Source organism: Amphiprion ocellaris, chromosome 1 (genome assembly GCF_022539595.1).
Source record: "Amphiprion ocellaris isolate individual 3 ecotype Okinawa chromosome 1, ASM2253959v1, whole genome shotgun sequence".
In the NCBI taxonomy this organism is placed as follows: domain Eukaryota; kingdom Metazoa; phylum Chordata; class Actinopteri; family Pomacentridae; genus Amphiprion; species Amphiprion ocellaris.
In genome coordinates, this window is record NC_072766.1 from 16573314 (window position 1) to 16593711 (window position 20398).

General features: G+C 39.9%; 1 protein-coding gene across 1 annotated transcript; it reads left to right on the top strand.

The window, feature by feature from the left end:
• Positions 1-296: 296 nt before the first annotated feature.
• cenpf (centromere protein F) lies at positions 297-18786 on the top strand. Its single transcript, XM_023272973.3, has 38 exons — positions 297-339; positions 1138-1313; positions 1517-1642; positions 2001-2071; positions 2415-2551; positions 2820-2911; positions 2994-3267; positions 3441-3643; positions 3765-3890; positions 3989-4117; positions 4457-4579; positions 4693-4828; positions 4933-5062; positions 5182-5461; positions 5805-6011; positions 6274-6482; positions 6725-6854; positions 7455-7733; positions 7837-8424; positions 8584-8757; positions 8996-9900; positions 9993-10201; positions 10306-10438; positions 10543-10663; positions 10968-11079; positions 11315-11565; positions 11670-11778; positions 11947-12152; positions 12351-12569; positions 12858-13001; positions 13239-13428; positions 13512-13609; positions 13698-13739; positions 13964-14785; positions 15024-15153; positions 15349-16053; positions 16650-16771; positions 17790-18786. The coding sequence occupies exons 2-38, from the start codon at positions 1152-1154 to the stop codon at positions 17964-17966; spliced, it is 8271 nt and encodes a 2756-aa protein (XP_023128741.2). The 5' UTR covers positions 297-339; positions 1138-1151; the 3' UTR covers positions 17967-18786.
• The last annotated feature ends 1612 nt before the right edge of the window (positions 18787-20398 follow it).

Consider the following 20398-nt stretch of genomic DNA (forward strand, 5'->3'; position numbering starts at 1 on the left):
TCTTAAATATCTTTAGATGCAAAAGGAAATTCAGGATTACAAAATGCTTGCTCATGAGCTTGTCTTTCCAATATTAATATTCACACCTGACAGTTTAAAAATAGTCTTAATACGTGATATCCTGTTTGTTGGTAGCATTTACAAACTCACACCACATAGGGGCACTGTGGAGACAGTAACAGGAGTAAGCCAATCATATGCGTCGGTTCACTTACGTCACACCAGCTAGCCAATGAGCATTCAGCGGAGTGGACTGGGACTTCCTCCGCTGCAGTTTGAATTTTCCAACAGAACAGCTCAAACAATTCAGGAGGCTGATTGAGAAGCATCGCGCCCAAAGTAAGTGCAGCCAAACTGTACCTTATCTCAAGTTAATTTTAGTATATGTGTCATTTTGAAACGCATTTTGTAACCTTCAACCTCTGACTGATTGTTTTTTGTATAAATTCAAGATGAAAGTTGGCTAACTTGTTGTCATATTTGCTCAAACCGTGTTCAGCTCAACTAAGATAACGTTAAGCCTTAACAAAAACTGTTAGCTATGTGCTTGTTTTGATGTTCCACTTTGAGTTAACGTTAACATTATTAATATTTCACGTGAGCTTACTATTTATTAAAATAATTTGGTTAATGCTGCAGCATCATCGAATTGAGAAAATAGCTGTACTAACGTAGCTAGCTAGTCTTTGCTAACATCGCAGTGTCGTATAATGGTCGACCGGTTAATTAAACTAACCGTAAACTCAACGTTTCCGTTAACGTTACATTTTACTTATACTGTCTCCTTACAACTAAAGCCTGGTACTAGTACATTTAAGCCAGGCAAGGCTTATAAACAAACCTTATTAATGTTGTTGTCGTTTCCTCCTAAGCACTATAGTTATTTATTTAACGTTACGTTACGTTTACATATATGTTAAACGTCAACATTATGGGATTGTAACAAGAGGAAATGACAAATTAGTCAATTTTAATATAATTTTACATTCCTTTGAGCTCCGCCTGCGCCTTGTGTTGTTTTCATCACATGGCAATGCATACAGAACCCGGTGGTTACCCTAATGTTACTATTGTTTGTTTATCTGCATTTTGTTTAACCTTCATGCTTTAACGTCAAACAAACGCATATGGGTTCAGTCAGGTTATAAACCATGAGCTGGGCGGTGGAGGAGTGGAAGGATGGACTTCCAGGGAAAGCCCTGCAGAAGATCCAGGAGATGGAAGTCCAGCTGGACAAGCTGAAGAAGGAGAGGACACAGAAGCAGTTTCAGCTGGACTCATTAGAAGCTGCCCTGCAGAAACAGAAACAAAAGGTCAGCATTTATTAGGAATAATTTAATGAACTCAGAATTGTAATGTGTTTAGATAAATGGAATTCAAATGAGTCCCTTGGGAAACTTGCTGATGCCTGAACAAAAATGGAAATTGTACCAGGAGAAAATACACATGCACACAAAATATTTTAAATATCTTACAGAAATGTTTCTGTTAATCCTCTATATGTATCTTTCTCCAGGTGGACAGTGAGCGATCAGAGATCTCTTCTTTAAAAAGAGAAAACCAGTCTCTAGTAGAATCATGTGATTCCCTGGAGAAAGCTCGCCAAAGGGTCACCCATGACCTCGGAGTCAAAGAGCAGCAGGTTAGTTTCTGATGTGAGGAAGAAATAAATATCTTCTGCTGTTTCAAGCAACATAGATTGAAATGTATTGGGCAGTGAAGGACATGGCTCACCAATAAATAACAGCTCATATATACATTTCAGCAGATTTATTTCAATGTATATTTCTGCAAAAAAAAGAATAAAAATGCCATGTTTTCTATTATCTATCTGTCTAATTGTTTATCTGTCTGTCTACAGCTGTTATACCTAAACAAGTTCTTCTTGCCAACACAATCACATTATGATGAAATATACGTAAATCGGGTCAAGTGTACACATATCTGGCATCAACATGAAATTTAAACCTCTTGTGGTTATAACCTCTTCCTGGACGTAGGTGAGCTACCTGGAGGGTCAGCTTAACTCCTGCAGGAAGACCATAGAGCGACTGGAGCAGGAGCTCAAGAAGTGAGTGCTGCTGTTGTGTGTGTGTGTGTGTGTGTGTGTGTGTGTGTGTGTGTGTGTGTGTGTGTGTGTGTGTGTGTGTGTGTGTGTGTGTGTGTGTGTGTGTGTGTGTGTGTGTGTGTGTGTGGAAGCAGAATGGGTTGATGTAAAATAACATCCTATGAGTTGGTACTTTATGAAATACTGCTTAATATTTAAGTTAATGATGACTATAGGTCAAATACTAAGCAGTACTCTATGAAGTACTGCTTAGTATTTAACTTAATGATGACTATAAGTAAAGATTTCAAGCCCTGACTCTTTAATTATTGCTAATGCGGTCTTTAATGTTTTTATTTCTGTCCAGGTACAAAAATGAACTGGATCGTTCGCAGCCTGCTGGCTCTGCCTCCTTGTCTTCCTCCTCTGCTGACCTGCAGCCCTACACTACTCCACAGAAGAGTTTCGCTACTCCAGCACCTGTCCCGGCCTACAGACAACAGGGTATTTGTTACTATCTGCAGCGAGTTATTCTTCGTGTTCATTTTTAAGAAAACAATCTGTTTAAAATGTATTGGTCCCACAGATTTACTTTTGTATTACCTATATTGTTGGTTTCCAGTTGTGTGCTTAATTCTCAGGGTTCTTTTTACATACGTCAGTGATGTTGTTGTCAACTGCATCTGCCTCTCATATGCTGAGCAGCTAGTGTTGTCTAAGTTTTTTTTTTTTTTGTGTACCCTAACATGTAATTTGTGTATCTGTTTCATAGATAATAGACTTGAGGAGCTTCAGGAGAAATACAACCAAGAGGTAGAAGAAAGGAAAAAACTGGAGACAGACCTCAAAGTCCTGCAGGTCAAAGTGAGTACATTATTTAGGTATACATTTTTAATTATTATGTGTGTTAGTTTCTCAGTGGTTTTACGTGTCTCTTCTGCTTTAGCTGTTGAGTCAGTCATCAGTCAATGTAAGCCACAAGGACATTGCTGCCCGCCAAGCAGGATCCTCCATATTCCCATGGCAACAGCAAGATCAGGCTCACAGTCGCCAATCTCAGGATGCAATGGAGACGCCTTTGAAGAGGCGAGGGACATCCCTGTGGGACGCCCACGAAGAGACACCAATCAAGCCCAGCCAGCGGATGAGCTGCTCCATAGCAGTGCAGAGTCCCAGTGGATCCTCCAAACAGATGGAGCAGCTAAAGACTCTCAACCAAGGTGGATTGTTATTTATTTTCTAATTAATATGTTAAATAGTGTTTAGCATTTATTTGTGCAATATTATGTATGCCTCCTCTAATGTATTTCATTTTATTCATGCTAACCGTCTGCGTTAGACATCCCGCATGTGTACAGTAACAGAGTTTAACAGTTTTCTCTTTCTTCACCAGAGCTGCATGGTCGTGTGTCAGAGCTGGAGAGGAATCTGTCTAATCAGGAGAAGGAAATTCGTAACCAAGCTTCTAAACTGCAGGAACTACAAACTCAACTGAATCAGGCCCGCAAAGACCTTACTGAACGGGACAGAGACCTGGCCAAGACCAGCCATGAGCTGAGTCAGGCCACAGACAGACACCAGCAGGTTGAAGCCAAGGTAGGACAGATTGGTTTTGTTTTATATCTACATAGATGCAGAGTTCACAGGAGAAACAATTGAGTGAAGGAAACCTGTAAATGATTGGCAAGATGACTGAAATGTTTTTCTGTGTTCTCAGTGTTCATCAGTTGAGCAGAAGCTTAAACAAGTCACAGAAGAGATGAGCTGTCAGAGGCACAACGCTGAAAGCTGCAAGCGAGCCCTGGAGCAGAAACTCAAGGACCAAGAGCGAGACAGTCAGAAGGTGCAACCGTGTGGAGTCATATGATGATTAGGCTTTTAATGTTTGTAGATTTTATTAAACATTAAGAATATTGATGCATTTTTTTGTTGTGTGTGTAGGAACTTGCCCAGCTGCAGAATTCACATCAGGCTTTGGATCAGCAGTTGAACCAGACCAGAACCAAACTAACACAGGAGATACAACAATCCAAAAAAGACTATAACATACTGCAGGCTGACATGGAGAAGGTAGTTCTTCTCTTCCTTCATCTGCTGGAGTTCCTTCTCACTTCATGCAGGCATGAACTTAGATGACAAGTCACTGACCCCTCAATATATTAAGGTGCAAAACACTTTAAAATGTAACAGAAATCTTTGAGGCCTTTAGAATGCTTTCTGCACTTTCAAAATTTCACTTTTGTTATGCAATTTACTGTCAAGAGCATGACTACAGCACCAACTATATCCGTTTACATATAACATGTCAGCCACTGGCAATATTAAAACAGCTTTATCCTGCAAAATAAAAACTAAGCAATGATTAAAACATTTGCACATGACATTTCTATCACACCTGCTTCTTTCCAGATGTGCATCCAGAAGGGTCAGATGGAGAAGGAGATGGAGGAGCAGAAACAAAGACTTCTGCGTTCAGAGCAAAGCCTCCAGGCCAATCAGACCAAAGAGCAGGATCTGCGCAAGAAGATGGAGGTGGGTTGCTTTTTGCTGAAAATCCATTTTCTGTAATGGTGAGCTTACAAATTCCTAGCATATCTGCTGATACAACTTTGACTCATCTTTTTCCCTATTCTTCGTCCTACCAGGAGCTGCAGAAAGAGAAGAACAGCATGACTGTTCAACTGGACCAGAGTAACAGGCGCCTGTCTCAGCTGGAAGAAGAGAAGAAGAACTCTGAACAGAGCTTCAAACGCACACAGGGACTGCTAGATGATCTCAAAGGTAAATTAGTGTTAGAAGTGGCAATAAAAAATGTCTGCAGTTATTTTTTAGAATTACCTGAATGTCATCTTAATGTTTACCTGATTTGTTTTTTGGTGCTTCAGCAAAATCAGAGGGACAGGCAGAGGAGCTGAAGAAACTTCAGTCTAGACTGGAACAGCAAACACAGGCTTCAGCAAGGGAGCAAGAACACCTGAAGAAAACACTCTCTGATGCAGAGACCAAAAATGACAGGTATATATAGTTTTACTCTATAAAAATGAAAGGTTACTCAAGCTTTGAGAGATAAAGAGAACCTTTTATCACTTATTTATTTTGCTTTTCAGTCACCAAATATTTTTGTTACCCTGCAGATCTCAGAATGAACTCCAGAAACAGAAACAAGAGACAGAGAGGCTGAGCAGCAGGTTGACTGTCCTAGACAAGGAGAGCCAAGAGCTGAAATCCAATCTCACTGCGAGCCAGAATGAGTGCACAAAACTGAAACTAGAACATCAAGCTCTGGTGGAGTGGAAGACAGAGAAAGAGACCTTAATTAATGAAACTGAAACAGTGCAAAAGGAGCTCAGTGACAAAATTAACAACCTGGAGAGTAGTGTCAGCTCTCTGAATGAAACTAATGGTGAACTTCAGGTAAGGTGTTTTGATTTACATGCAACTTTATGTAATTGTTTGGGCATACTGTGCAGTTTTTAGAGAATGTAAATAAATGTAACTACTTGGAAAGTGTTAAAGTGTCATTAACTGGTTACACTTTCATCAAATCATTATGACTTGCTTTGATGCCACAGACCCTTGTAGTGCAAAAAATATTTTTCAAAATATAATTGTTTCTTAAAAAGCATCTATAAATAGCCGTTTAGCATTTTCAAATATATTCTAAGATGCGCTAAAATAAGAAAAATATTCAAGCAACAAATGTAATCTTTAAGTAGATTAACTCTCACCCTGAATCAGTTTCTTTTAATCATTGCAGAAGAAGCTCATGTGTGCAGAGAGAGAAAAGGCCAGTCTGTCATCTCACATTGATTCATTAAAAGGAGAAGTCCTCAACAAGAGTACAGAGTTGGAAGAGAAAGAGCATCAGTACAAAGAGCTTCAGTCTCAGTTTTCTGAGGCTGGCCAGAAACACACCAAAGACCTGGAGAATGTTGGCATGCAGGTGGCTCAGCTTGAATCACAGGTGACTTGTAAAATTTTTTCCACAATAGCAAATTTCAAGGTCTCCAAGATCTCAATCTCTCATTAAAACTGAATCTTAGTCTTGTGTTAGGCTCTATCACATGTGACCAGTGATTCCTACGAACATGTTTAAAATGCTGAAGACCTGGCATTTATCCCTCCTGATTTGTAATTCAGTGACATCAGTAGACATTGATTTAATTCATAATCAGACCTTGTTGAATTATCCTGATTGACTATGTGCTCTTTTTTTATCTGAACAGGTCAAAGATCTGGAGTTACAATTGCAAAAGGAAATTACTCGAGCAGAGCTTGCTGAGAGGACGAACACAGAGCTGCAGGAGGAGCATCAGGCAGCCTGCGACCTGGTTCGCTCCAAAGACCAGCTAATAGACCTTGGCCAGACTGAAGTCAGCCAGCTGAGGGAAAGTCTTGCAAAAGCCACAGCACAGCAGGAGGAGCAAAATGCCAGGTGGGACTTGCTCACTCAGCAATTTTGTTTTCAAGTGTTTTCTAGCCTTACTTTAAATCCAACAGTTTGAAGGGTAATGAGTATAACTACAGTAAAATAGCTAGCAGTGCCAAAATATTGTCAACTTTTTGTATTGGGTAGAGTGAAAACACAGTGAAGATTATACTACAGATATACAGGTATGTGGCCCCAGTCATTCCTTACTTAGTTTTAACGTGTTTTTCATCCTTGATTTCTTGTAGGCTGGCAGAGGAGAAAGCAGTCCTGTTGAAGCAGTGTGAGGACAGTGTTGCAGCGAAGGCTGAGGAGACTGAACACATCAAGCTACAGATGGAGGAGGTCCAGCAAGAGCTGCTGCTCACCAAAACCCAGGTCTGATTTAATGACTTTCAACTGTCACGGAAGCTTTAACAGACTGCTGGTGATTCATTATTCTAAGTAACTGAAGTCACTTTTTTTTCTTTACAGTGTTTATGTAATAATATAATTTGTTAATCAGTTCTTGAAGTAAAAGCTTTTGATTAAATGGCAATGCTGAATGTAGAACAATACTAGTTAATCACACTGGCAAAATAGACACTCTATTTCTTTGAAATACAATCAAAATCAGTTTGTTATAAATACAGTATTTATGTAGATGGTTATGTTTAATTGCTGCTGCTATGTCAGAAAGGACTTGTATGAAAGCCAGTTATGACAGTATGGACAGAGTTCTTATAGGTTGCTTGTTTTAAAGCTAAAAAATATCCAAATTACTAATAAGTATCACAATGAAGTTATATTTACTACCATTCATTAGTATTTAACTTGTGTGTCTGGCACTTTGGCAAGCATTCTGTAAGAAAAAGGTCCTGGAACAAAGCTGCCTTTTAAATGTATGGTCTGTCTTTGTTCATTACATACATTTGTAGTGGATATTATTTCCTTACTTCAGTCTTGAAGTCCTAGTTTGATTTTCTGTTCATGTTTCAGATCAGTTCCACGGAGCAGTTCCTAAAGGTCCAGGAGCAACTGGGGGCTGAGCTACAGAAACAAATTAAGACATTGTCAGATGGGGAAGAGGAACTCAAAAAGATGTGCGAGAAGAAATCAGAAGAGCTCAAGCAGTTAGAAGAGGACCTGAAGGATCAGCGGAGCCAGACAGAAGAGAAGGAGAAACAGTTTAGAGAAGCTGAAGCGTACATGGTTTCTGTGGAGAAACAAAAGGCTGAGCTGGAAAATGTGGTTCAAGAGATGAAGAAAGAAGTAGAGGTAAAAAAAGAAAAAAAAGTTTTTTGTCTTGTTTAGTCATGTATATTTTATCATATACACTATATGATATTACACATAACAAACTTAAATCTGTTTTATTAAGATCCTCCAGCATAGTCACACTGAGAAAATCAACACCCTGCTGGATCAGATGTCTTCCTTAGAAGAAAAGATGGCAGCGAGCGAAGATGCAGCTGAGAAACTTCTAGTCTTGCAGAATGATCTGGATGTGGTCAATCAGTCTTATGCTGACCTTAAAGATTCTCTGGAAGCTCTTGAGAAGAGTCACTCCTCCACTATTGAAATCAAATCCAACCTGGAGAACAGTTTGTCTGAGAAAAGTGAGCTGATCTGTGCTTTGGAAAAAGAGATTAAAGATCTCACAGAGAAGATGAGTAAAGAATCAGAGAGTCACACTTTGGAGATTGAAAATTTCGTCAATAAAGAGAAAAACCTTAAAGAGCAGCTTGAGGCCACTAAGAAATCAATAAATGCTGCCAAAGCAGAATCAAGTTCTCGTCGAGAGGAGATCAAGACCATGAAGACGACTCTGTCTGCTGCTTCACGTGGTTTGGAAGAAAGAGACAACACGATAAAGAGTCTGAAGCAGAAGCTGAATGAAGCAGAGGCAGAGCATGCCAAAACCTCAGATCTGCTGAAGGAGAAGGTGGTCGCCATGAACAAAATCAAGGTTGGTTACTGATGGTTTTGTTTGTTTGTTTATGTTTGAGGCCTTGCATTTCTACACACTGTCATATTATCTTAATCTTGCCTTGTTCAAAGTGTCTTCTACAAAAGTATGCGCAGTGATTTGTAAAAAAACTAACAAAACTCTTCCATTTAAATTAAGGTGCAGCTAGAGATGCTGCAGATGGACCTGGAGGACAACGAGACAGCCATGAACTCTTTTGACGGTCAGGTGGAGGAGCTAAAGGGAACAATAGAGTTGCTAGAGGGTCAACTTGCTCAAAACAAGACCCAGATGTCTGACATGGAGGCCAGGCTGGAGGAAAGCAAAGCCCAGGTTTGGCAACAATCTCACACAAATGTCTGCCATACTCAAAAGACAACACACATTATTGTAAAGTCCAGAAAAACACCCAGGTTTATTTAGTTGTTCCACCCGCTCTTGCTTTGTTGTACCTTAGCCTGCCTTTAGACTGAGTCCTGGTCTACAGCCAGGTTGAGGATTAAAGTTAAAGAAGGCATCCCTAATATGATTCAAGTGTGGTATTGTCATTAATTGATAGCTCTATTTCCAGGTCTCTGTCTTGGAAACACGCTTGGACGAGGTCCAATCCCAGAACTCTGTGCTGGAGACAAAGTATGTCACAGCAAAGGAGGAGTTATTGGAGAGGAGCTGTGAAATAAGTCGTCTGGAAGAGGACGCTGTCAAACGAAACCAGCTGGAAGAGACTGTTGCCTCATTAGAGTCTAAACTTAGTCAGATGACAGAAGAGAACGCCAAGTTAGAGACGAGCATCAGACAGATGGTTCAAGACAAAGACAACGATATCAACCAGTTACTCCAGCAGAAAAACCACCTGGAGACTTCTTTGAAACAGTTAATGCATGACAAAGAACAAATTGAAGCTGAAATTATTCAAATAAATACAGAGAAGAAACAGCTGGAGACCAGTTTAGAAGAGCTATCTGAGCAGAACCAACAACTGCAGACCAACATTCAGCAGTTAACTGAAGAAAAGCAGCAAACACAAGCCAGGATTGAGGAAATGACTGCTGAGAAACATGAGGCTGAGTTGGCTCTTAGTCAGGTCATTGAAGAGAAAGCCCAGTTTGATGTTACTCTGCATCAGCTAAAGGAGGAAAAAACTGAACTTCAGAGTAACCTCTCTGCATTAATCTCTGAGAAATGTCATTTAGTTACTAACTTAAATCAAGCAGTAGAGGAAAAGCTCCAGCTAGAATCTAACTATAATCAGCTGTCTGAAGAAAACATCAAACTACAGTCTCATGTAAATGAAGTAACTGAAGAGAAGCTGAAATTACAAGAAAACATAGAGAGGCATCAGGATGAGGTGACTTCTCTTAGAGAGGAGAATGAGAGTATCCAGAGCTCCCTCCTGTCCTCAGAACAAGAGCGCCAGAGGCTGAAGGAGCAGCTTGAGATGAGGGACGAGGCAACTGAGGAGGAGAACAAAGAGCGGTAAGTTTGTTTTCCATGTGCATGTTTGTATTGGCTGGTATAGTAAATAATAGCTGAAACGATAATAGCTTGACTTCAACGTTGTATCACAGGAGCCAGCAGTTTGAAGAACAGGCTGAGCTGCACCAGAAGCTGGCGGTCTTACAGAAGGAGCTGACTGTGTTCAAGCAGCAGTATGATTCACTGCTGGAACAGGTGGACCAACAGCACAGCCTCATACAGCAGCTCTCAGAATCACCGGGAACCCAGAACCCAGCAGAAATGATCAACCACATGGAGACTGAGGACACAGATATTGGTGGTGAGTGTGGACTGAAGCCACATTAAAGTTTTAATGAATTACTGGATCTACTTTCATTGAAATACATATCATTTATGTTTAATTATATGTAACGGTTTTCCCAGCTGAAGTCGAAGGACAGATTGATGTTGAGCCAGAAAATGATACAAGCATCAGTACCAGCATGGAGCCCCTTCCAGTGAAGGAGCAGTGTGTGGTGCTGAGTGAACTTTCTCACCAGTCTAATGAGACTTTCAGGTACCATGGATTTTGTGCTAAGCAAAGATATGCAGTTATAGTCTTTTTTGAGTTGAGCATTTTTAGGATGTTAAGCGTGAATCTAATCTCTTCTGTCCTGCTAGTGAGACTGAGCTGGAATGCAAGTTAGAGCAAGAGATCATCCAGGAACCGGAGAAGGAGGCAAGTCCAGCTATTGCTGAGGAAATAAGGACTAACGAAGAGGAGCAACATCTTCATCAGCAGGTTAAAAAAAAAAATTGTCATAGTTTATTTTCTTTCAGTTATGATGCCATCCTGCATTTACTCTGGGAGTGGGAAAGTGTTATTGATTTGTCAATAATGTAGTCATTATTAATATTCATAAACACCTATTTTAGTGATTTCTAATCTAAAGCATTTTCTGAAAATTTTTGGCATGTTAGAGTTTTTACTTCATCCTGTGTCTTCAATTTACAGTTAAAAAGCATTAGTTTTATTTGAATGCATACACCTTATTGTTGTTTTCAGAAAGGTGCTAGTCTTGATGTTTTCATTTTCTTTGTTCCAGGTTTCTGAAGACAGCTGTAGTCCCAGAGATGTTTCAGAAAATGAGCCTGTAATCTGTGACCTATCTTCACAGTCTTCCTCCCTGAGTGAGATGAGAGAGTTGAAATCCTCTGGTGAGTAATCAAATGGTGCTTATAAATGTATGTGAACCACACTCATTTCTAAGACTTAGATTTTAACATTTTTATAGCTATTTTACAGAGAAATTACAACTTTGTAGGGTGTTACAATTTATTTAGTTTTTTTTTAATTTAAAGATCACCTTCTGTTGACTAATATAAGCATCACATTTGAATGCATTCTGCTTCAGGCAAGTCATTTGAACACATATCTGTCTCTTCTTAACAGAGTCAACCCAGATACATGATGTCAGCCATTACAAGGAGATGATCTCAAAACAAGAAAATGAGCTCGAGACCCTGCGCTCAGAGTTCAACCTACTGAACTCTGACCTTGAACTCAGAAAGGAGTTGAGCTTTGAACTGGAAGTTCAAGTTCAAAATTTGGAGAAGAAACTTCAGGCTGCAGATGAGGAGGGATGTGGTGCAACATCTCAGCTGAAAAATGCTCTGGAGGCAAGGAAGAGCCTTGCTGATGAGGTAAGAGGAGGGAATGGCCGAATCCCAGACATCAATTTAGTGTCAGTGTTATGATGGAATTATTTTTATGACTGTTTACATTAATACTGTGTGCTTGTATTTAGTTGACCCAGCTGTCGGAGGAGAAAGAGACATTAACCCTGCAGCTACAAACAGCTAAATGTCAGCTGACAGATGTTATGGAGATGCTGGAAGGCCTTGAGATGGCCAAAGGTATGTATTTTTAATTAAATATTTTACTTAAAGCATTCAGAGATCTAATCTAAGATTACAGATTTTAAACTTCAGTCTGAAACAAGATTTAAATGATTTTGGGAGATTTCAAAAGGTTGTGTTTATTTATTTGTTTTATGTTGATTAAATATTTACTTGGTTTTGTAGGTGGATGGGACGAGAAGTTTCTTCAGCAGGAGAGTGAGTTAAAGAGGGTTCGCTCTGAGAAAGCTAACCTGGAGCAGCACATCCTGGGAATGGAGTCAGAGCTGGAGACCATGCAGGTGGAGAAAACCAGACTGACGGATGAAATGGAGACCCAGAAGAAGACTTCTTCAGGCATGGAGCAACAGATAGAAACACTAATGACCGAGGTGAAAAATCTAAATACTGCATTTGCTATGTCAAAATTAATTAAATAAATGTATTTAATATTAATTAAAGCAGTTCTCAGGTTCACATCTTTTAGTTTTCTCCTGTGCAAAAACTGATGGCACATTAAGAAGTTATTGAACATGTTCTGTCCTGTAAGCCTCCTGTTAACAGAAACCTTTCTAAATCTAATTTTCCAGACCACCCAGCTGAGATCTGAACTTGTGTCATGCTCTGAGGAGCGTGACGAGTTGAGCCAGTCTTTGGGCCAATGGAGAGAGAAAGTTCATACTCTGGAGAAGACTAACTGTGACACCAGACACCTAATTTCCATCCTAGAGGACGACATTCGAGCAGGAAGGAAGGAGTATGAAGCCCTGCAAAGCAACATGGAGAAACTGAAGACAGAGAGGCAACAGGTAAGTTTGTTTTTAGTCAGACAAAAGCATTAGTTTCACATAGTACAGACATGATTAGTTTTTCTGTCATTAAAAAACATCAGAACACCTGAATTATAACAGCGCAGGTACATAAAATGAACTGAACCCAGGATTTGTCATTCTGAGGTCTGGTTTGAAGTCTGTCTTTATAATAGATACAAGACTAGTTTAATGAAATCTGTTTATGCTAAATGTCTTCTGTTAACCAGTTGTTGCTGTTTACAGTTTTCTTCTACTTAATGTTGATTCAATTTCTTTCATATAAAGCTTATGGAGCAGGTTAAGCTCCTGGAGCAGGCAGTCTCTCAACAGTGTGGAGAAAGAGAGGAGCTTATCGGCCATCTTAACCAGATAAAAGAAGATCACACCTCTGCCAATGAAAACACAGAGTCTATGATGGGCAAGATACAGGTGAGGAGGAAGTATGACCTTGAACAGATCATTATATGTTAAGGTTTTGTGTCTGCAGAGATGCTGTTTTTACAATGCTTTTGTTTTTCTCTATCTCATTTTAGTAAATTTTTCTCATGATTTTAGAATAGCACGACAGAATCATTTTGGAAAGTTTAGTTTTCAAGAAGAATGAAGCTGAAAATTTCACCTAAATATCTGCTCAAAATAATATTTTCCTCCTGTTTTTCCCTTTAGGCTTTAGAGGGAGAGGTTTGTCGTCTTTCACAATCTCTCGAGTCCTCTCTGCTAGAAAAAGGAGAGATTGCCTCTCGCCTGAACTCCACACAAGAGGAGGTTCAGCAGATGAGAACTGGTATTGAAAAGCTCCAGGTTCGCATTGAGTCAGATGAGAGGAAGAAAAAGAAGATGGGAGAGCTACTCAAAGGTAACTCTTAACACCCTTGGCAATTACATAACCTCTTGAGTTTTGTGAAGTGTTGGTCTAAATGTGACTATGTGTCTGTGTAGCTGCCCAGAGAAAGTCTGACTCACTGCAAGATCGTATCGATGCCCTGGAGCGAGAGAAGGAAGATGTAGAGCAAAGTCTAGAGGATGCTGTGCTGCAGGTATTCTATCTCAAACATTCAGTCAATACATAGCCACTCTGTCTTTCTTACACTGACTTAAAACTAAGTTTGGTTTGCTCTTCCACAGGCTGAAACAGCCAAAGCTGAACTGGAGGAGGAAAGGACAAAGGTACCTTCATGTTATTCAAATTAGCTGTCTCTGTATCTGTGGTTCTTTTTTTGTTCTAAAAGTAAAACATGACAGTTGTTGTAAACCAAGCAAAATATTAATCATTTTCTCTCTTTCTGTCATGCTCATCCTTTCCACCTTTATTTTCTCCCTCATCTTTGACCTGTCTCTCCTAAAACACTCTGCTGCTGCCTTTCCTCAACCCTCTACTTCTGGACTCTCAGGTAGAGGAGGAAAAGAAAGAGCTTAGTGAGAAACTATCAGAGCTCTCTGCCACACTGGACAACCTGAGATCTGAGAAAGAACATATGGAGAGAGAACTGGAAACAAAAAACAGAGAGATTGAGGAGCTGAAGGCAGCTAAGGAGGAGCTGGAGAGAGGACTGGAGAAGGCAGAGGTAGACAGAAGAGAAGAAGAGGAAAAACAGAAATACAGGGTCGAAGAGCTGGAGAAAGGAATTAGAGAAGAAGCAGAGAGACAAATTAGACGAGTAGATGACCTTCAAGCACAGCTGGAAGCCTCTCGGCAGAGGGAGATCTCGCTTGCAGAAAAGCTTGCTGAAAATGAACAACTGGTAGAGGAAAAGGAGAAACTGCACTCGACCCTGTTATCTCTACAACAAGAGGGAGATAACCTGCGCTGCACTCTGGCATCTGTAGAAAGAGAGAAAGAAAGACTAGATCAGGAGAGAAATGTGTTAGGAGATGAGAAAGAAAAGCTTCAGTCAGGCATTGCTTTGATAGAAAAGGAGAAATGTGATTTGCAACAAAATCTTTCGTCATTAAGGCAAGAGAAGGAGAGAATAGAAGAGGAGAAACAGAAGCTGGAGACTGAAAAACAAGAACTGCAATCTTCCCTTTCTTTGATTGAAGAAGAGAAAAAGAAACTGTCTTCAACTGTTTCCTCACTGGAACAAGAAAAGCAGCAAACAGAAGAGGAGAAAGAGAAACTCAAACAAGAACGAGAGAGTCTTCAGACAACAGTTGCCTCTGTTGAGAAGGAATTGGAAACAAACAAACTGTCCATCTCACAGCTCAAAGAACAGGTATGTGGGCACACAGATTCACGCCTGTATAGCTCTGAAATGTCTGTCCAGGCAGACTGTCAAGCACTCAGTATATATAATTTTAAAATCTAAAATGTTGAACAATATATGGAAAAAACGCTCAGGGAATGAGAGAATTTTGAGGTTTGACCTTTGTATGATGACGCTTGGCAAACTACTAATGATAAAAGTCAGATTGATTTGCCTTTTAAAACACTGTTTCGTTCTGTTCTTCCAGGTGTCTGAGTTGACATCTCGTGCAGCTCGTCTGTCTAAAGAGAGAGACTCTGCCCTGAGCAAGATCAATCTTTGGATGAAGACCTGTAAACAGCTGGAGCAGGAAAAGCAAATGATGTTGATCAGTTCAGGTGCGCTCAAAAGAAGCAAATTTAACATCTGGTTTCCAAGTGAAATTTACAGTGTGCCAGTTATAAAGAGATTAAGGTTAACATTCACAGAAGGAAGGCACCTTACTGACATTTTTAGAGATTTTCCTTTTCTTCAATTATCTCCACAAAGTACAGCTGAATAATTTTTTCACATGTGCCACATTTATGTTTCAGGAGACAAGAGGAGTGAGGAGGTCCAGCCTGAAGTGACCCAGCTGAGGATGGAGGCAGAGGAGAGAAAGAAAGACTTAGAAGACTTGAAGAAAACCCTGGAGAAGAAGACGACAGAGGCTGAAGAAAGACTGATGGAGTCACAAGAAAAAAACAAAGAGCTTAAGGAACTAATGGCCACCCTTGATGGAAAGAAGAAGGAAATGGAGGAGAAGGAAAGAAAACTGGAGGAAATGAAGAGTGAGCTGGATGAACTGAACAACGTTCTGGATGAGAAAAGTAAAGAGGCTGATGACAGCATGGATAAATACTGCAGTCTGATGGTTAAAGTCCACAAACTGGAAGAGACCAACGATGCACTTAAAACACGACTGGAACAGGTTACTGCCACTCAACGTGCTGATGCAGCTAACAGCCTCGCTAGCAGCACTGACAGCCGCAGGCGTTCAGGAAGGAGGTCTTCCTCCAAACACCAAGAAGAAAAAATGAATGGCAACGCTGAGAACGTGGATCCTCAGAGGTCTCCTCAGGGCTCTTCTTCAGGGAAACGAGGTCATCGTGACATCAGTGACAAAGACAGCGCCCAGGAGGCCCTGCACAACCTGACAAAAAAGATCAAAGCCAACGCCATGACGACACCCAAACCAAGAGCTGAACAGGACGATGAAGAGTTCAGACCAGAGGGGCTTCCTGAGCTGGTGCAGAAAGGTTATTGTCCAATGATATTCCAGTGTAACACTTTCACACGTTCACAACATCTGGAACACCTGTAGGTTGTTTTTTAGTGTGATTTTTAGTTTCATCAGAATAATTGGCTTGGAACTGAGGGGTAGAAAATGTGTTAGGATGTACATGACATTTTAAGAAATCATCCTCAATAGCTGTACTTTGCACCAGTATCACTGGTGGAACTTTTATGTGAACAGTAGCAGGGCTGCATTATTGTATGATGCAAATCTTTGGCAAAACTTGAAATTTTAAGTGTGGACAGTTGCTGCCTGCAAGTTGTCGTTTCATGAACAGGATTTTAAAAAACATAACTTCTTGATAATGAAAGGCGAGAAGAAAGCAAGTGGCAGATTTATACCCACAATCTACTTCCAGTGAGTCAGATGAGATACCAGCATACCAGCATGAGCTTAAGACATAGGTTTATGTCTATAAAATTGGCTGTGTAAGCACAGGTGCAAATGCACAACTATAGTAACTCACCAGGTGGGACAGTAGTTCATGAAACAAGGCACCAAATTTTTACTTGTGAGTTTCTTTCACCGTACAGAAAAACTTCACGCTTTATCCCTCAGGGTTTGCTGATATTCCTCTGGGGGAGGCCAGTCCATTCATCATTAGGAGAACCACAGCGAAGCGCTGCAGTCCTCGGCTGGCTGCAAGACAGGCTCTTCATACATCAGCACCTGATGGCAAGGTGAGCAACACATCGCCCTCTTTCTTCTACACAGTGTGGTACTCAGCTTGTGCCACTTGTACCAGCAGCCAGCTTCAAAACAATATCTTAGTGGACACATTATCATCTATTCTCTCTTCACTCGGTATACAGTGCAAAACTGTGGAGTCTGATTCTAAGCATCGACCTGAAGTGTTTGTGTAACAGTGATGTCTGACACATCGTCTGGCTGCCACATTCCTTTCTCAAATCTGTGCCGTGCTTGTTTCTGTTACAACTGGCATTTGTTACTATATATTCAGAATATTTTGGATATGGGAAATGTGGCGCTGTGTTCCAGCTTTTTCTCAGAAGTCAGATTTTAGTCAACAGCTCAAACACTTTCCAGCTGTCTGAAATCACCACAACTACTGGTTCTAAAAGGACAATACTATTATTAATACTAAATTACAGAGCAAATTATCCTGATTTATTACGCAAATGGAAAACTAACATTTCATGTGTTTGCTCACTGTATGAACCTCCGTTCCTGCTTACCTGCACTGACTCATACTATTCATGTGATGTCATGTAAAGGCAGTTTATACTCTTGTACTGTTGTAGAAAGTGGACTCAGTGCCTTTGAGGTCATCTGAAGGAAGTCCAGCAGCTTATTCATTTGGCTGAACAGCAAGTTCAGAGTAGGAGAATCCATAACTTCAGCCAGCTATGTGGGTCAGTATGTATGTCATAGTTTAGGTTTCCAGGCCTCTAATGTGTCTACAGGCTATCCGGACCCCCTCCCACTGCTGGGTCACTCCAGGTCAGTGAAGCAGTTATGGGTTTACAGGATGTAGAGGTTTCAGGTCATAGAGGTAAAGAGGAAAGAATGTTCCCTGTTATACTGAACCTACTCTATGACTGTGTTCACACAGGTGTTGACTTTGGGGAACTTTATATCTTTAATTTCTGACTTTAATTGACCGTTATCCCTACCTTCTTCATTGTGTTTCTCTTTCACTTGTTCTCTCTCATCTCCTATCTTGCTCTTTCTCCAAAGGTTTTGAGTCCCTTCGCTGGTCCATCAACAGACGGCTCCAATAAGAAGCGTCATTCCCCGAGCAGCGAGGACAAACCTGTGCATCGTTCACTCAGTTTACTGAAGACACCAGAGCAGAAAGAGAAACAACTTGTAGGACAACAAACACAACAAGGAGACAACTGTCACGTCCAGTAGATCAATTTACACACTCATGGTCTTGCACATAGAAATATACACATGCACATCGCAGATATTAACAGTTATTAACACAGATGTTAACACTCCATGTTTAAAAACAGACGTGGATTTTTGAAGACACATTCATTTTAAAACTAACATTCCACCTTAAAGTCTTTAACACTTAAAAAGCACCTTTTCTTTTCTTTTTGGGGCTGTGTATTCATTTGTGAGTAAATCACTTTCCTCCAGGACTTCAAAAGACTAAACTACCTGTTCTTATTGCTAGCTGATAGTCATGACAAAAAGAAATCAGTAATCCAGTAATATGATGAGGATTACTGTCCAAATGCAGATTTTCTTCATAGCAGTTTTGACCAATTTTTTTTTGTATTTTTTTAACTGAAACTGCGTCTCTGAATGAATCCAGCATTTTCATGCCTTTGAACATAAACCAGCCGTATGTTTGTCACATTTTCACCACTTCATATATTTGTTAATCATTTCTTTGTGTCCTTACCACTGACTCTCTGGACTTTATTTTCTGTTGTACCTCTCCTGTGTTGGTTTGTATGTGAGAAATATCTTTTTGTGAACCTTGTTTATTGTAGATATTATCTCCGTAATGACGCGTCTATGCTTCACCCACCTATTTAGTTCTGTAACATATTACCTGAGTACTAATGGCAGCTAAGGTTCTCCGCTCTGTTTTTATATTTTCTAGATATTTTTATAGTATGTTTCTGTTGTTTAAACTTTGATCAGTGTTCATGATCACTGTAAATAGTAAATGATGCAGAACAGCTTTTTTTAGTAAATTTATTTTAACTGCTTCCTAGCATTTGTGAAGTCTGTCTCGTTTGTGTTGCTGTGTGATGGAAACCTTGAAAAGTTACGGAAAGTACGACCAGCAGAGGCCGTATATACAGTCTGCTACCACACGGTGGAGAACCTGAGCTGCATGTTAAACGTGTTTGAATTTATAGTTGGCTGTTTCACGTTTCAGACAGTAACTTTAATCTGTCAGTGAAGAGAATTAACTATCTGCTGTGACTATTTTACGTGACTCCTTCGGTCACATAAATTAGAAAACTGTTGCAAAGTGAAAAGCAATGATTTAGCTCAGGCAAATGTGTACGCAGCTTTTTAATAATGCAGAACTTGATTCATACGCAAACTTCAAAGAACACATAATTAGAATTTGCTCATAAAGGACACAAGCAAGTACTGTTCAGTTTTACAGGAGACAAGTGGGGAACAAACTAATTTGCTTTTGACGGAGTGGTAATGGCATGGTGATCCTGTTTGGCTTGATTAGGTCATCTGGGGTGTTGAAGTGGCTCGATTGTTTCTATCAGTCACAGCTGGAACTGATATAGAAGTAATTCACATTGTGGACTTGGACTAAAAACAGTCTCGCTGTACTGCAACTTTAGACACTTCAACACCGAAAATTACATTTTATAGCAACTGAGCAGCAGCAGTTGATTTTCAAAGTGGATTTATTTTTGTTTTGCGTGTTGCACTTTCACCTACCTGCAGTTTAATATAACATATCTTTATTTAACTATTTGTACTTGATAATAGATATAATCAACAATACGAAGAGAAAACCTGGATTTTTGTTTTTTGTTCACCTTTTCCTTTTTTGTTAAATTTAAGGTAGTTTTTTTTGAAGGAGGTGCATGTTTATGGAGTCGTTCGTGTACAGCACAGTAATGAGATACTAAATGTAAGGAGGACACGAATTAAGAGTTGTTTGCACTCTGCCCAGCATCTTCACTTTTTAACTTTGAAATCACATTACAACGACTAAACACATTCAGTGATGTAAAGTAAATGAAACTTAAAGAATTAACTAAAATCTTGGTACACAAAACAGTTTAATGCTTATTTGAGAGATGATAATGTTAATGATTCATATGCAAAATTATTTAACACCCAAAGTCAGTATTTTTTGTCACAACACGGTTTTTAATCAGTGTTTCTGGTAGTTACACTGAGGTTTCTCATTTTAAATTTTAGCTCTTTCCTTGTGCAAAATCTCCCTGCTCACCATTATTTTTTATAACTAATAAAACGGCTTTCTTTAAATCTCACCTAAGATTTTTAACTGAATTCAAATCCAAGACGTGAGAATGTCAATCAGGACACTCCAGGAATGTTTCTTTTACCAACCAGTGATTAACGAGCTTCAGTTTGTTCTGTCGGTGTCACACTGTTCTTCAAAATGGCCTCAACAGGGTCGACACACCTCCATGCTGACTGCCGAGGACGTACAGCTGATTCATGCAGCCATATAGTTCCAGGTTAGTCTCATCTCTGCATAAAACACTCAGAACTTTCCTCAAATGTTCACTTTGACTTTTGTATGCTTTAATGCGAAGACTGGAGTGTGATGAGGTTTGATGATGTTTGGTGTTGGTTCTTACATTCTGTTCCGATACGTT